This window comes from Dama dama, chromosome 2 (genome assembly GCF_033118175.1).
Source record: "Dama dama isolate Ldn47 chromosome 2, ASM3311817v1, whole genome shotgun sequence".
Taxonomy (NCBI): Eukaryota; Metazoa; Chordata; class Mammalia; order Artiodactyla; family Cervidae; genus Dama; species Dama dama.
In genome coordinates this window covers 38,095,347-38,112,157 of record NC_083682.1, presented here as the reverse complement: position 1 = coordinate 38,112,157, position 16,811 = coordinate 38,095,347, and the positions used below count along the sequence as shown (strand labels likewise).

The 16,811-nt window shown below is 39.9% G+C and overlaps 1 protein-coding gene across 18 annotated transcripts in view; it reads left to right on the top strand.

Moving 5' to 3' along the window:
• The window catches only part of DLG2 (discs large MAGUK scaffold protein 2), a 2,226,746-nt gene that overhangs the window by 2,155,144 nt on the left and 54,791 nt on the right, over nt 1-16,811 (top strand). For all 18 annotated transcript variants that reach the window (XM_061119788.1, XM_061119779.1, XM_061119776.1 and 15 more), the window contains one exon: nt 5,790-5,865. In XM_061119788.1, the coding sequence (XP_060975771.1) occupies nt 5,790-5,865 (76 nt within the window). The remainder of the gene's footprint in view (nt 1-5,789; nt 5,866-16,811) is intronic.

The following is a 16,811-nucleotide window of genomic DNA, read 5'->3' as shown; positions in this document are numbered from 1 at the left end:
GGCCCCTTTTCAGTTAGAGGCCAGAGAGGAATTATAGTTCAGCTCCTAGAGCCAGTTTGGAAAAATTTCATAATGGATAACATCAGTGTATGACTTTACCCTTTATAAAAATGTACTCTATTGATGATTCCATTTAATCATTTCAATGAAACCACAAGATGAAGAGTTTGAAAATCATTGCCATTTCCCTCTCTCTTTTTTGAAGTTGGTAAATATTTTTTTTTTAAATAAATGCTCCTTGAACATGCTAGACACTGTTGTAAGGCCTTTACAATTAATTAACTTATTTAAACCTCATTACAACCCTATGGGGAAGGTAATATAATTATCTTCATTTTACAAACCAGGAGACTGAAGCAGAGAGAGGTTAATTTACTTGCCTGAAATTGCCCAGCTAATGAATGGCATAACTGGGACTTGATTCCAGGCTATAACATTCTTAACTCATATGCAATTCCTGCCACGCAACATTATAGAAATAAGAATTGACAAAATTCAGTTCAGCAAGCAGCACATGAGCACCGTCTGTGTGCCAAGTGCTGGCATCAGGTCACTGCCTGGAGCCCGGTGTTTGTGGGACCAGCATGTAACTATGGCACAGTTACAGTGATGAGGACAGAGGGCTGTAGTGTAAATAAAGGTGCTGTCTTAGTTCCAGCTGCTGAGACAGAATACCATTCATTGGGTGCCTTGGACAACAGACATGTATATTTCGCAGCTCTGGAGTTCAAAATCAAAGCACTAGCCATTCAGGTTCCCAGAGAGAGGACCTTCCTCCTAGTTTGCAGACAGTCCTCTTGCTGTTTCCTCATGTGGCTGAGAGAGAGAAAGAGAGAGAGGTCTTTTCTCTCCAGTCTCTTCATTTTGGCCACTAATCTGATTCATGAGGGCTCCACCCTCACGACCTTATTACCTCCCAATACCTCACCCCATAGACCACCACCCTGGGGATTGAGGCTTCAACATATGAATTTTGTGTGGACACAAACATTCAGTCCATAGCAGGCATCAAGGGAAGTGAAAGGGCCCAGACAGAGGAGTGAATTCGATATGATGATAGACTATGTATTGTGCTGGTGCTTTCAAATATAAGATTTTCTTTAATCTTCACAAAAGCTTCCTAAGGAAACTGAAGATCAGAGAAGTCAGGTAACCTCCCCAAGGATGCAAGTCAGCCACTGGCCTAGGTCTCTCTGTAGCAAGACCAGATTGCTTTTTACTACCCCAAAGGTATACTAGAAGCCCTTGACAAGTAAGAAGCTCTTATGCGTTTCAAATACTGTACTAACCATTTTTGGTATTATTTAATATTCACCATAATTTTTCAAGTCTGTCTTAATATCCTAATTTCACCAGTCTCATGAAACTGAGATCCTAAGAGGTTAAGTGACCTACCCTAAGTCACAGAGCTAGTAAGTGGCAGATGGAGAATTCCAATGCATATTTGTGTGATTTCTAAACCTGGGCTCTTAGCACAGAATCTCTCTTTTCTGAGATTACATAGAGCCAAGCTGGGATGTGTTCCCCTGTCTCTTAATCCAAGTCTCTAGTCATTGCCCCACAGTGACTGGGCTCTCAAATGGCAGCTTGCAGCTAGCATTGAGTAAGTGTTCATTCACTTAGCTTCCCTGCAAGCCTGTGGCCAGTAACCTGTATGGCGTTTCAGTCCTCCCTGCACCGGGGCCTGGGGGGCACAGGCAAAGGGATACCCAGCCCCAAATGCTGTTCTGACCATCCAGTGCTGCAGGCCTGTGTGTTTGGCGGGAACCTGAAAATGCCAGATGGGAGGAGGGTAAGAGGACAGAGGAAGACAGTTGGGCTCATTAAAGCGTGGCCATTTGGTGCTCTCTGGAGATGCTGGATGACAGAACTGATTGCTCAAATTTTGCTATCCAGTTTAAGGCAGAGAGGATTATTTCTGCTTAAACAATCTAATTAATTGCTTGCCTCTTGAGTATGAGAGAAGTATGTCAGTCCTTCTCATCACGAGTCAGTCTTTCCACGTAGGTGACCCACCATTTCCTTAGGTTCTTAACATCATGTTTTTCTGCCCAAGAAGTCTCACTTAGTAGAACAAAGAAGGTGATGCTACACTTTTACATAGATTCCTACCAAGGAAAAAAGTCAGGAAATGGTCAGCAAGTTTTTTTCAGAAACACTGGTTGTTTGGGCAAGTCACTTCAACTCTCTGAGCCTTAGGTTTCATATCCAGGTCAAGAACCAGTAAGCCTCTTTGATGATTCTTTCATTCATTTACCAACAAAGATTAAGCACCTGCTATATGCCCAGCTTCATCTTAAACCCTGGATTATCATGCCAATTATAGATAATATAGGTAAGGTGGTTAGCATGCATCTAATACTTTTGTGCTTACTCAAATGATATACATTTTCCTTTCTCCAAATTTTGAGCTTTTGATGCTCAGAAAAGCACAGTCTTATGTAGGGACCTATCTCTCAGCCCAACTGATCTTGGCAATAAACTGTCCACATGCATCCCAAGAAGCACTAGGAGAGAGGACAGGGCTGAGGCAAGTGAAGAAAAAAGGTAAGCCACACCCCTTGCTACCCAGGATAAAAGATTTGCAGAGACCCCCAAGAGGCAATTAGCATGGGCCTCTGGGATGGAAAAACACAACTATGGTTGGGGGTGCAATAAATGTAAAAAGATTGCTGAGGAGAGAAATCAGTCCAGTGTTTGTGATGTCAGATTGCAAATAGACATCTGGCTAACCTGAATTTCAGTGCTAAAAGCAAATTCATTCTGAGTTTTGAGGCCAGCCTGTCAAAACAGGTATTATGTCAGTGACTCAATGCTTGAATTTGGTTATGGTTTATTTAATTCAGGACAATCGGGATTTGGGATGCAAAGAAGGAGGATGGTTATCATTTGTGAGAAAGTGGGCCCTGACTCCTAAGGAACTATATTGGTCTTGAATTGTGGTGACCCTCTACAGTCTCATGGGTGTTGAAAATCCCACTGGATAAGGGAGGCATGGAAGGTCCTTAAATACTGTTTCCCAAACAGAATAGATGTGCTCAGTCCCTATTTCTACCATTTTCTAATTTAGGAAGCTTTGAGTCTTAGCTTTTCCAACCATAAAGTGGGACTGAGAATACCACACTTGGTTATTGTTAGGGTCAAATGAAGATGTAAATGTGAAGGACTTTTTCATTAATAATTATATGTTAAAATTTCAGTTACCACTTATATCATCATCTTTATTATTCATGAAACTTCCAACCCAAGTTAAATCAAAGTTTTCCTATTTCCTTCTTGAGTGAACCAAAATCTGCCACTCCTACAGTAAGGCTTTAATTTTTTCTTTCTTTTTTTTTTTTTACTTCTTTTGTTGCTTGTTTGAAGATCAGTAATAAACCATATCACATATTAGGTGTGTTTGTGTGTGTCTCCATCTGTCTGTTCATCTGACTTAGTCTTTGCAACTTGTTTAAGATTTAAGTGATGAACCACTAAGGTGGCCTAATAGAAACATTTCTGAAGGAACATGCAAGGCATGAACTTAGAAACCAGGGGTAAACATTAGAATGCTCCGTCTAAGCAATTCTTAGACTAGAATATTGAGTTCAGCTTCATTTATGTTTGGGGCCCATGTGAGCTCTCTCACTTTATGCAGAATTTATTTTCATAGACTAATCAAATAACCACGTATTCTCTGCATGTCATTTTGGCATCCCCTGATGGACTGGTGTTTCCCATAATTAGGCTGGTTAATGCAGAGACGCTAGGACAAAGTTGGGGCTGTAACAGCGGTTTTAGAAGGACCCAAAGAGATGAATACCAATTAGCATTTGCACTTGCATTAAAACTGAGAAAAGCTGAAGAAGCTCAGAGCAGGCATTTTCACAGTGAGCATCTCTGCACTTTGCTACTTCTCTTGTGTGAAGTCTTCCTTGCTCCCCTCCCAACTGTTGTATGTTGGGCGCAGGTCGAAATTCTAGGTGGAACATACTGCTTTAATATCTGAGGTTAGATTTGAAGAATTTTGCTCATCTGTTTCCACTCAAATATTCTACTCTCACACCAAAATAAATATATTCTGAAACTCCATTCTGTAACTATAGAAACCCCGATCTTCAATGTGTTTCAGCTGGAAACACAAAAGCATTCTCAAAGAGGAGTATGTTGTTAATTATTGATCTATGAATAGCTTAGATTTCATAAACCCTTAAAGTTTCTGTAGATTCAGGGTTTTTTCCTCTCTTTTTTTCTTTCCCCATTTTTGAAACTAGACCTAGCCACATTTAAATAAAGAGTGATGCTAAAGCAATGCAATGAATATTATTTTAGTTCGGCTGTTAAAATTTACTGAGGACTTGCTGTAATACTCTGAGTCATATGTAGACTTGCCCTCGAGGAACTTAGAGCCTTTTATGTGCAACTCAGAAATAAACAGCACACAGGAAAACAAGAGATAAGACCAACGGAGACAAGTGCTGTGGGGCTCAGAGGACGGAACCATCATGTCTAATTAGAAAGGCTCAAAAAAAAAAAAAAAAATCGGAGAAATATTTAACTTCTCTTTTCAACTCCACCCTTCAAATAGACACAAGACCTGCCAACTTTATTTTACTGATGTTTCTCAAACCCTTCCCTCTCCTCCATTTCATTATCACTCCTCATTTCTTGCCTGGATTATGGCAATAGCTTCTTAATAGGCTTCCTGCTTCCCACTGTTCTTCCCCCTCCTCCAATCCATCTTCCTCCTCCCCCAGAGTCACTTATTTAAAATGCTAATCATTTCTCGGCTTTATAGCCTCTAATAAGTCGTGAGGATTCGCCAAGAGAAAGCCCCATGTCCTTAGCGTCGAGGGATCCCCTTTATGTTATAAAGGAGGCCCCGCCACCTCCCCAGCCTCATATCTCTGTGCTGTATGTACACTGTATCAGAATCTTACTGCAATCTTTAGCTTGATGATAACTTCAGGTCTTGGTACATGTTGTTCCTCCCTCCTGCCTGGGAGATTCTCCTTGAACTTTTCCCGCTGACAAGCTCTTTCTCACCATTTAAGTCTCGCAGAAATGTACTCCTTCTCCAAGAAGTCCTCCCCATTGCTTTCTACTCCTCATCACCCTCCAGTGAGGTAGATAGATGTGCCCACTCACCTTGCTGTCAGCAGTCTTATAGTACAGTAGTATCTGTCTTTTTATGCCTCTGTCCCCTCCAAGAAGACATTACTATGTCTTCACTGAAGTCATGCTTTTTAATTTTTTTCCCCCAACACCTTACTTGGTAGAGGGTGGGCTTTCAAGAAATACTTGATGAATGAATGAAGGTAAAATAACAAAAACTGCAGAGATGGCAGCAGAAGGACATTGGGCAAAGGAAAAGTTCAAGATTATAACATGTTTGTTTGAGGTAAAAGTAAACACCCCAGCTTTCTTAAAGAGAAGGAAAGAAAAAGGAAGCAAACAGAAAAGGATATTAGGAGAGGAGAGTTTACTTAGCCTCCACTCTAGGTGTTTGCATCTGTGGACTGTGATTTCTTGAAGTAGATTCTGGTTGATTCAGGCATTTAAATAGCAAATATTAGGTTTTTATTCCTTCCAAATAGGTGACGATTCAGTACATGTAACACAAAAATTGCAAGGGATGTGTTAGCAGCTTAGAGATGTTATACTGAGACTTTATACTAACAAAGAAATGGAAATATTTTAAAACATTTGATCTGAAGGATAGGAAGAAGAGGTATTCTTCATTGGATAAGGAATTTAAAATCATAAATGCCTTGCCATGTGATAGACACTTTATTTTCCATTTTCCTTAGGGTGGAAAGAAAGGAACGTGCCCGATTGAAGACAGTGAAGTTTAATGCAAAACCTGGAGTGATTGATTCAAAAGGGGTAGGTACGGAATAATTGAAACATTAAGTTCTCTTGGTTGCCATGGATTTAACTAAAATTAGCATGTAAGCTTTCAGTAACAGATTATGGATCTACAAGACAGTAGATCACTGGTAAAAATGTATTGCTAAAAGCCATGATGTGATTTCTGATGAAATAGATCTATAATAAATATACTAAATATTGGGGGTAAAGCTGCTAGTGATCAGCAGAAATGATGTGTTATGAAGATGATATAATGACTATAGTGAAGAAGAAAAAGGATAGTTTTGGTATTTTTATTTCTCTAATTTTTTTCTTTTAAAATAAATACTCTCAAAGGCTAGATTCTATAAAAGATGCCTGCTCATCATAAGATATATCTAATCCTTTACACATTATAAAGTCAGGACAGTGGTCATGGAAATATACAGATGGATCTTCTAAGTGAATACGTGGATTGTTGTGACAGACATAGAAAAGAAGAAACTTAACAAATGAAATTTAGGGTTATGCAACCATCACCACAGTCAACTTTAGAATATTTCATCACCCCATAAAGAAATCCTGTAGCAGTCACTTCCCTCTCCCCAGCCTTCTGACCTAGCCCTAGGGAGCTATTAACCTACTTTGTCTCTGTAGGTTTGCCTATTCTGTACTGTTCATACAAATGGCATTATATACTATGTGGTCTTTTGTGACTACTTCTTTCACTTTACATAACATTCTCAAAGTGCCTCTGTGTTGTAGCATATGTAAGCACTTCTTTTCTTTTCATTGCCCAATACTCCACTGTATGGATATACTCATCTAAATGTAGCCATGCGTCAGTTGGTGGAAATTTGTGTTGTTTCCACTTTGGGGCAATTATGAATAATGCTGCTATCAACATTTGTGGTCAGTTTTTATACAGACATATACTCTTACTTCCATTGGGCGTGTACTTAGGAGTGGAATCCCTGGATCCCGTGATAACTCCGTGTTTAACGTTTTGGGGAACTGCAGGCTGTTTGCAAGGTGGCTCTAACATTCCACATTCTCACCATCGCTGTATGAGGGTTCCAGTTTCTCTGCATCCTTGCCAGCACTTGTTATTATATGTCTTTCTGCTTATAGTCCTCCTGTTTGGTCTGAAGTGGTATCTCATTGTGGTTGTGATTTTTATTTCCCTAATGACCATTGGTATTAAACATCTTTTCATGTGTTTATTGACCAGTTATATATCTTCTTTGGAGAAGTGTCTTTTCGGGTCCCTTGCCCATTTTTAAAATGGCATTCCTTTGTTGTTGCTGAGCTGTAGAATTTCTTTGTATATTCCAGATATTAATCTCTTATTAAATATACATTTTCCAAATATTTTCTCCCATTCTATGAGTTGTCTCTCTTCAGAAAGTCTTTTGGTACACAAAAATTTTTGATTTTGATAGAGTTCAATTTACTTATTTTATCTTTTGCTACTTTCTTTGGTATTGTATCTAAAACACTAAGACCATGAAGATGTCCATATTTTCTTCTGAGTTTTATACTTTTAGCTGTTACATTTAGGTGGTCGATCCATTTTGCATCCGTTATTGTGTATGATATGAAGTAGGATTGTGATTTCATTCTTTTGCACATGAATTGTTTTCTTGGTTTTATTTTTTGATAGTTCATTGCAAGTATATAGAAATGTAACTATTGTGTATATCAGCCTTATACCTTGCTACCTTGCTGAATCCATTTATTAATTGTAATAGCTTTTTGGTTGATTCCTCAGAATTTTCTATCTACAAGGCCATATTATATGTAAAAAGAAAGTTTTACCTCTTTCTTTTCAATCTAGGTGACTTTTTATTTCTTTATCATAACTGATTGCCTTGGCTAGAACTTCCTGTATAGTTTGTATGAAAGTAGCAAACTGTTCTATTCCTGACCTTAAGGGGAACGCATTTAATCTTTCCTGTAGTATGATGTAAGTTGTGAGTTGTAAAGTTTTTTTTAAATCTATTTTTAAGTGATAATACAAGAATCGTATTGCTGTATTGTAAAATACCTTTCGTCACCTTCTGCTTTCCTGTTCTCTTTCTCTTCATATCCTTTCCTTTACTTTTCTGTCCTAACATTTTTGACTTGTGAGCATTACACAGAACCACAAGTTTAGGTCAATAGTTGTCACCATGAAAGCAAAAAGAAAAGCTGTCATTTCTCAGGACTTTTGAGCCCTAAACCACAACACTGCCCTTTGTATTTTTAAGCAGAAGTTTCACTGAGCAGCCCAGTCATTGACATAATGATTTTCATTCCCCTAATACATTCTGGTGAATGGGAATTTATTTAAACATGATGTCACTCTAAAAAATAGTGAGGGAATATGTCATCATGCATGGAAACCTTTCAAACAAATACTGTCTCCATACAAAGGCGGAAGATTTTTCAGTGATTCTTGGTGAGAATTTTAGGATAGATTTCCTGTTTGTTTCCTATATATAGTTGGGTATATATATCAAAGAATTTTCATTGAATACCTACCATGTGCCAGACACAGGATTAGAACTTGTGAAAGATACAAAGGTAACACAGGCCCTTCCCCTCAAGAGCTTATAACATCAGTGAGAGCCCAGATGCCTTTTTAAGAAGGACAAAACTTGTGTGTTGTGTTTTTTTAATCATGCTGTTGAATACGATTAGGTACGAGTCAATGAATAGAATATAAATCCTAGGACTTGAGTGGCTGTTGAAGAGAGGCAGTGATCACGTGGAAAGGGAAACCCTGAACTGAAAGTCATGAGAATCAGGTACCTGAGTTCTGGTGTCTGTTTATTACTGAGTCGTCACTGCTCTTTGGACCTCATTAGCAAAGTAGCAGCTTTGAACTATATCAGAGATGTCAAAGAATTTTCACCCTATGTACACTGATGAATTGAAGTCTCTAACTAGAAAATGTGTTGAAAATTATTCTGAAGCCATGTATGACCTCAGCAGGAAAAAAAAGGGGAGTTTGTCATGATTGATGTCATGCCTAACACACCATTGGGAATTGTTCTCTGCTTGAGATCCCTGGATTCAGTGATTTTTAAGGTGCCTTCCAGCAGTAATTCTCCATGAGCCTATAAATTAAGAAACAATAAACCACAGTTTTCCAATTCTCCATGAAAATAGTACATCAATGAGAAGATTCTCATCCTGAAGTAGAACGTAAAGGACAATTAAGAGAAAGACAGGACAATTAAGACTGAAGAAAGGACAGACCCACTCTCCAATGGAGAGTTAAGTCAGGAGATGCCACTCGCTGTGAGCCTTGGACAAAAACTACAGAAATTAGTCATTGTTACAGAGGTCTCAGTCTCTGGGACCCAGGGGTAAATGCAGCATAAAGGAAAACTACTTGAAATGAGGAAGAGGATGGGATATTTAAGTAACGTTATCATTAGTTGGTATCGACAGAACATTGGGAGTTGTTGGGGATTCAGAGTGAAAGCCACGGGGACTTCTCTGGCAGGCCAGTGGCTGGGACTCCACGCTTCCAATGCAAGGGGGCACATGTTTGATCCCTAGTGGGCTAACTAAGATCCCACATCCCATACGGTGTGGCCAAAGCATTTTTTTTTTTTAAGTTTTTTTAACAGTGAAATCTGTGGCCACTGCCCTGGAGGATCTTAGAATCAATTAGTATGTGTAGAATGGGCTGTGACAAGAGCCTTATTAGTAGTGCGTACAAGAGCTATGGGGATTCGACTTCATGGATGTGGGAATGACTAGAGAGCACTTCACAGAAGAAGAACTTAGAGTGCTTGAGTTACTTTTCCTCAATTATGAATTGAGGAATTACGAATATAGGAATTATGAATGAATAATTAAACGTTCATTAATGTTTGAAAATTGAGTGCTAGAAAACATTAGGTACTAGGCTAGGTGCCTCATGGGGCAGCCGGATGATTAAAAAGGCGAAGTCTTTCCTACTTCAGAGCTCACAGAAAAATATATAAACAAGCAAACAATGGCAACTCAATATCACTGCTGATCCCTGTGTGTGTGTGTGTGTGTGTGTGTGTGTGTGGGCGCGCGCACACACACGCACTCAGTCACTTAGTTGTATCCGACTCTTTGCAGCCCCATGGACTGTAGCCCGCCAGGCTCCTCTGTCCGTGGAATTTTCCAGGCAAGAATACTGGAGTGGGTTGCCACTTCCTCCCCCAGGGGATCTTCCCTGGAGGGGATCGAACTCCTGTCCCTTGAATCTCCTGCATTAGCAGGCAGATTCTTTACCACTATTGCCCCCTGGGAAGCCCAAATTTAGGGAATTAATCTCTATTTTAAATACCAGGAGATTGTGCCTCAAGAAGATTAACTAATTTACCCAAGATCACACAGCTAGTAAGTACAAAAGTCAGGTTTAAATTCAGTTTATTTTGACAGTAGAGCATTTGCCTTTCTCATTTCTTCATACTATCCCTTCTTTTCTTGGAAGTCAGAAGGAGAGAGCTACTAATTATGACTTGGATAAGGGAGAAGGCTTCAAAGAGAAGGTGCTATTTGAGTGAGATCTCGAAGTTTGGGTAAGAGTTTGCCACACATAAGAAACAGCACGAACATGAAGGTGAAAAGTGTAGGCATTTTGGAGTAAGGTCATGCAGATCAGAGATACCAGGTGGATGGTCAGGACGGTGTGGTGGGAGATTTGCTAATGGGGCTGACCAGGAAGATCTGGAAGGTTGGGAAGTTTGTGTGGAAAGTCTGGCTATGAGCTTTGAAGCTTTGGATAGTATCCATGAGGAAATCTGAGGCTCTCCATTCCTAAATGCCCATTTGCTACAAACGAAATGCCATGTATCTTGATGAAGTCTGTGTCCACACATGGAAAGACAAGAGGACTATTGTGACAGTAATCGAGATAATGCCAGCCTACTCATGACCAGGCTCAATGTGGCCATCAGGTTGGGTAGATCTGCTCCAGAACCACCTAAGTTCCCCAGATCTCAGTCCACCCAAGCTTTCCTGAGAATGTCAGTTAAATTTCTAATGCATCTCTGTTCAGACTAGCCTCTGGTGAAAACTTAATCACCACCTTAATTTCTTTCATTGTTCTAACTTTTTATCAATTTTCTAATCAGCCATTCTATTATTTATTGAGACATTTAAGAATAGTCTTCAGAATCAAGCTCTTTTTCCATTGAAAAATCAGTAGTATTTAGTGATTTATGCTGTTTTGTTTAATTTTTATTTTAAAGTCTCAATAATTTAAGGAAGGGAAATATATGTCGGGAAGAATATAAAACAATTATTATTAACATTCTCACTAAATATCAGCAATGTGCAATTATAAGGGTCCCCTTTGCATTGTAAATACTTTCTAAAATAAGATAGGCTATAAATAAATGACTAGTCCTTTATCCACTGGCTGGTATGAAACAGGTTAGAGATGTTATTCAAACTGTCAATAGTAGAAGTATCCATTGTAAAAACCTAGACGACTTACATCTATATCTCTTGATCACCACAGCAAAACTTGAATGGACATCATTTATTCCCTTTATAGATTTGAAGAAACTGAGGCTTGGTAAGGTGAAGAAATCTGAACCCATGTCTAATTGATTCCAAAACCCTTAATCCATTTACTATAACATAACTCTCTCCCTTATTAAAACCATGTCACACTTGTGCATTTTAAGCAAAATGAAGAAATAAATTGAATTGGGTTTGGCTTTGTCAGAAATTAATTTGGACAGAAACTTAAATTCTGAAAGGCGGACGATGATTTCTTGATAATATGCATCTTTTTGTTTGAGAACTTTTCTGAAGAAAGCTTGGAGTCTGCACACTTTTCTCTGTTGTGGTCTATCAGAGTGAAATGAACTCTAAGAAAACATGTTTATTCAGTTACTTAATAAACCTTTATTAGGTGTCTCAATGGGCTTCCTAGGTGGCTCAGTGATAAAGAATCTGCCTGCCAATATAGGAGACATGAGTTTGTTCCCTGGATTGGGGAGATCCCCTGGAGAAGGAAATGGCAAACCACCGCAGTATTCTTGCCTGGGAAATCCCATGGACAGAGGAGCCTGGCCAGTTATAGTCCATGGAGTTGCAATGAGTCAGACATGACTCGGCAACTAAACAACAACAACAAAGGTGTTGTTGCCTATACAAGGCAGCTTTCTGGATGGCGTGGACCAAGATGAGTCAGTCATGGTCACTGCCCTGAAGGAGCAGGGCTACTGGGGGAGAGAATGGGTCCCCCCAGGGAGGAAGTAATTCATACCAAACAGGAGGGATGGGAAACTTCCTCTGAAGTTCAGGTTCCTCTAAACTTGATTCTGTCTTGGGAGCTGGAGGAATTTGAATTGGGGAGCCTTGAAGGATTAGTAAAATTTTCAAGGGATGGGCAGTGGCATAGGAATAGGATACAGGGCACATAAGAAATAGAACATGGTTTGCTTCCATTGCAAGAAGCAGTTAGTGAAGAATGAAAGGCCTCAGAACTGCAAAGTGACTCAAGTCGGTTCTAGTGCCTTATATTTTCCAGGAAACTTGTACTTTATCCCGTAGACAGTGAAGAATTTTAACGGTTGTGACTACACCCAACCTAGTGATTTTTCTCTGATTTTCCACCCTTAATGTACCTGAATTGCTGCCTGAACATCACTCTCAGGCAGACCTCCAAACTTACTCATCTTTGGGCCCCTAGCACAATATCTACCAGACACATACTGGCTTCTTCTTACACCCTTTTTAGAGGAATGGTAAGTGAATGATCAAAAGTAGGTTTCCAAGAGATCAGTCTGGCAACCATGGGAAAGACAGATTGGAGGGGAGAGAGACTAGCAGTGGGAGATATTGAGATAACTAAAGCAGTATTCTGGGTGTAAGATTTTGAAAATCTGAATTTAGAACAGTGAAGAAAGGAAAGGAGAAGAGTGTGGCTGAAGAGAGCAAAGAGGACCATCATCCTTGGACATCTGACCTAATATTCTGTTTCCTTTTCTAAAGCCTTGAGCTCCTTTTCAGAGGAGATGTTGACTCCGAGAGATGAGTTGTTGTTGTTGTTCAGTCTCTGAGTCGTGTTGACTGCCTGTGACCCCATGGACTGCAGCACACCAGGCTCCCCTGTTCATCACTATGTCCCATAGTCTGCTCAAGCTCATGGCCCTTGTGTCTATGATGCTGTCCAACCATCTCATCCTCTGTCGCCCCTCCTCCCCCTGCCCTCCATCTTTCCCAGCATCAGAGTCTTTTCCAGTGAGTTCTTCCAATGAATATTTAAGGTTGATTTCCTTTAGGATTGACTGGTTTGACCTCCTTGCAGTCCAAGGGACTCTTAAGAGTCTTCTCCAGAACCATAGTTTGAAATATTTGGGAAAGAGGGGTGGGGGCAAAGATGGAGCTATTGGTGACAGGATCATGGCAATCTCCCTGAATCAAACTGGAGCTGGCATTAAGAAGTCTCAGTTCTGTTTCATACCCTCTTGGAAATTTCCATACAGTCATTGGGTCCTATTATGTCATTTACAGATGAAGAAACTAAGAATCATTTTTCTGGAACGCACAGAGTTAGTAGCAGAGCCTGCCTTCAAACCGTGTATCAGAAAAGTGACTTGACAGTGTTTTGTCAGAAATATAGGAATTATGTTTGTTTCACCAGAATGAGTTATGAGGGTTGCTTTTGTAGCAGCTTCAAAGTGATATTTTGAGTTTCAAGGGAAAAATCATTTCTGCCCTTGAAGAATGGGGAAACTCCTTAATAGAGCTAGCTTTTGGATGGCCAGAGCCCAGGAAGGAGCTCAGATGTCCAGAGTGACCTAGAGATTCAGAGAGGTGGGGTGAAAGGAGAAGCATACCGCCTCATACTTGCCTTGGGAAGGCAACATTTCCCCTCAAAGTTCATAAACTCAACAAAGGCTGCCCCTTGAGTTGTCGATTATCACTCCCCTCCTCCAGGCCCTCTATCAGTTTCGCGGTTGGACTTCCTGGCGCTGGTCTTTCTCCTCTGATTCTTTCCCTATATTGCATGCAGGGTGGTTTTAACCAGGCTAACATTTTTGTGTAAAGAACCAAAACAGGATTGTGTCCAGGAAATTCTTCAATGTCACCAGCCCAGTCTGGGAAGAGATGCTAACTCCCTACGTTTTCCTTTGAATGTGATCATCACATTTGTCCAAACCTTGAGCTCCTATGTCCACTGAGAGCCATGATTAAAGACATACAAGTGGCTTTTCTGCAGGTGATTCTCAGAGGGGCCTACAGTTGAGTTTCATTCTCTGATATATATAACCTTGGAAGTCAGTTGAACTCAACGAACATTTTTTTAGTGAATAAATACACATGCTTTTACTCATTCCCCATAGGGTATTTATTTGTCAAGTTATTAATGAGGAAACTACTATTGTGTGGAATGGGCTGGAGAATAAATCATGTTCCCTATATGCGTATTTCTTGGGTCACCTCTCTCCTAGCTCCAAAAACTACCATTGTTCAAACAATCAGTTAATCTACAACCTTATGTTGCCAAATTTAGTATAATTTACAACTGATAAAATCTGTCCACTACACATGTACACATACTTATTTTTACAATATGCTTTAGTTTGTTCAGTTCTTTTACCTTAATTATATTTTTAGAACACTTTTTTTGGGGGGGGTTTTGAATATGTTGACTCTTGAATGTGTTTGATCAACCTCATCCCCAAGAGGAAAAAGGTACAAAAGTTGTAAATTTTTCAAAATACTTTGAAATCCAATGTTATTTTCCCTGCCTGATTATATTAGGCTAACACTTTCACTTCAGGAATGTTGGAAGGAATATGGTAAACTGAAATATAATAAATTCACTTGCTCATAGCACTTCCTCCTCTCTAATGATTTCAGTTTTCAGTGTTTTAGGTTTCAGTTTAACAGACATTTGTTGAGGCTATCCTGGGTGACACGTACTGATTTAGGCAATGAAAGTACACCATGAATAGGACAAGGTTTTAGCCTGTAGGAATCATAAAATATTCTGCAGGTGCTCAGTCGCCTCAGTTGTGTCCAACTCTGCGACCCCATGGATTGTAGCCCACCAGGCTCCTCTGTCCATGGAATTTTCCAGGCAAGAATACTGGAGTGGGTTGCCATGCCTTCCTCCAGGTGATCTTCCCCACACAGGGATCGAACCCACATCTCCTGTGGTTCCTGCATTGGCGTGAATACCACTGAGCCACCTGAGAAGCCCTGTATTCTGCAGAGATAAACATGTCAGCACATGACAAATAGAATCTTCTAAGCACTGAATGGGAAGTGAGGTCAAGCTACTATTTGAACTCAGACCTGGAATACTTAAGCCTCTTTTGGGTTTGCAGGCAAGTTCTCAGTGGAGATAATGCCCCAACTGAGCCTTGAAGGATCAATAGGATCTAGTGTAAAAGGACAGAAAGACTTGTGGAGGCTAAGGGGAGAGCATCTAAAGACAGGAAGCAGCCCATTCATTGTGTGCAGATAAGCCAAAAAAGCTTTGTGTGACTTAAGTACAGGAGCTTAAGTACAAATATTACAGGTGTCAGCCAGGAAGGCCAAGAGGAAGTCGGGACCCAGATCTAACCCAGAGGGCAGTGGAGAGGCTTTGGAGGATTTTAGCAAGATTAGATTAGAACTTTAGCAGGTCACTCAATTTATTTTGAAATAAATTTCCAAAAGGAGGCAACCCTAGACAGCTGGAGTCCATTTTAATAATGCAGGTGAGATGGAGACAGCCTGACCTAGAACCACAGAGTAGCAACAGAAAGGAAAGAAGAGACCGGAAAATATTTAGCTGGGGGGTGGGGGGGGGGGGCGGGGGGAACGTAGCCTAGGGCACCGACATCAGCATCAGCTGAGACTTACAAATGGACCCCAAACCTCAAACCCAGCCCTGCGGACTCAGAATCTCTGGGGATAGAAGTTTATAGTCTACGGGAACGTGAATAGAATTTGTATCCTATTGTTGTGTGAAAATTGTATAAATCTTAATTATGTTGAATTAGTTCATGGTGCTTTTCACGTCTATTATACCCTTCTACTTTTCTGTATATTCATTCTGTTAATTTTTGAGAGTTTGATATTGAAACTCCAACTAAAAATCTTAGTTTGTCTACTTAAAAAATAATTGTAATAGAGTGGAACCATATGTAACTTTATTCTGTATTTTCCAAGTCTTGTGTAAATGTGTCATCATACTTTCATAATGTAAAAAATAAAAAAGAATCTCTAGGGATGGAGATTCAGGAAAGTTGCTTTTTACCACGCTCCCGGGAAAATTCCATAGACTTGCTAAAATTTGAGATACACAGATGTAGGGAAATGGTTTGATATCACACAGAATATAATCACACAGTGATATAATATATCACACAGTTTCTATCAGAGTTATCATAATATATCTAAGCTTCAATCACCAGATATATGAAAATGGAAATCATATTAAAAGAAATAATATGTTAAATACCTAGAAATATTAGTCAGTCTCTCTCCCACCCATACACACACACACCATGCTGGGTACAGAAAGGAAGGGAGAGTTGGCACAACCTTGCCCAACACCTGTTGGCACAGGGGTGTTTTTTGACTGTGTGCTTGCTGACTTTATATTGGGCAGGAAGGTGGAGCTGGCAGCAGACTGTCCTCCACTCCTGTCCCTGCTGTTGGCTGAAAATCAAGATTGTTTCTGAGTTCTCTACCATATTGTATAATTACCTGTGGAAAATTTTAGAACAGACTCGATCAGTGCTTGTTGCATTGGAGAACTGCCACATTCTATTCAGTACACCAACTACTCTGAACACCCATAGACTGCCTTATGTTCTTCTACAGTTTCTTTTTATAGGCGTTGCTCATTTGCTCTGTAGAAAAATTCTTAATATGCCCATCTTACAGATGAGATAACTGAAGTTTAGAAAGGGTAAACAACTTACCCAAGCTCACAGAGCTAGTAAATGACAGCGTTGGGCCTTGTGTGATGATGTATTACATGAGCAGAATAGAAT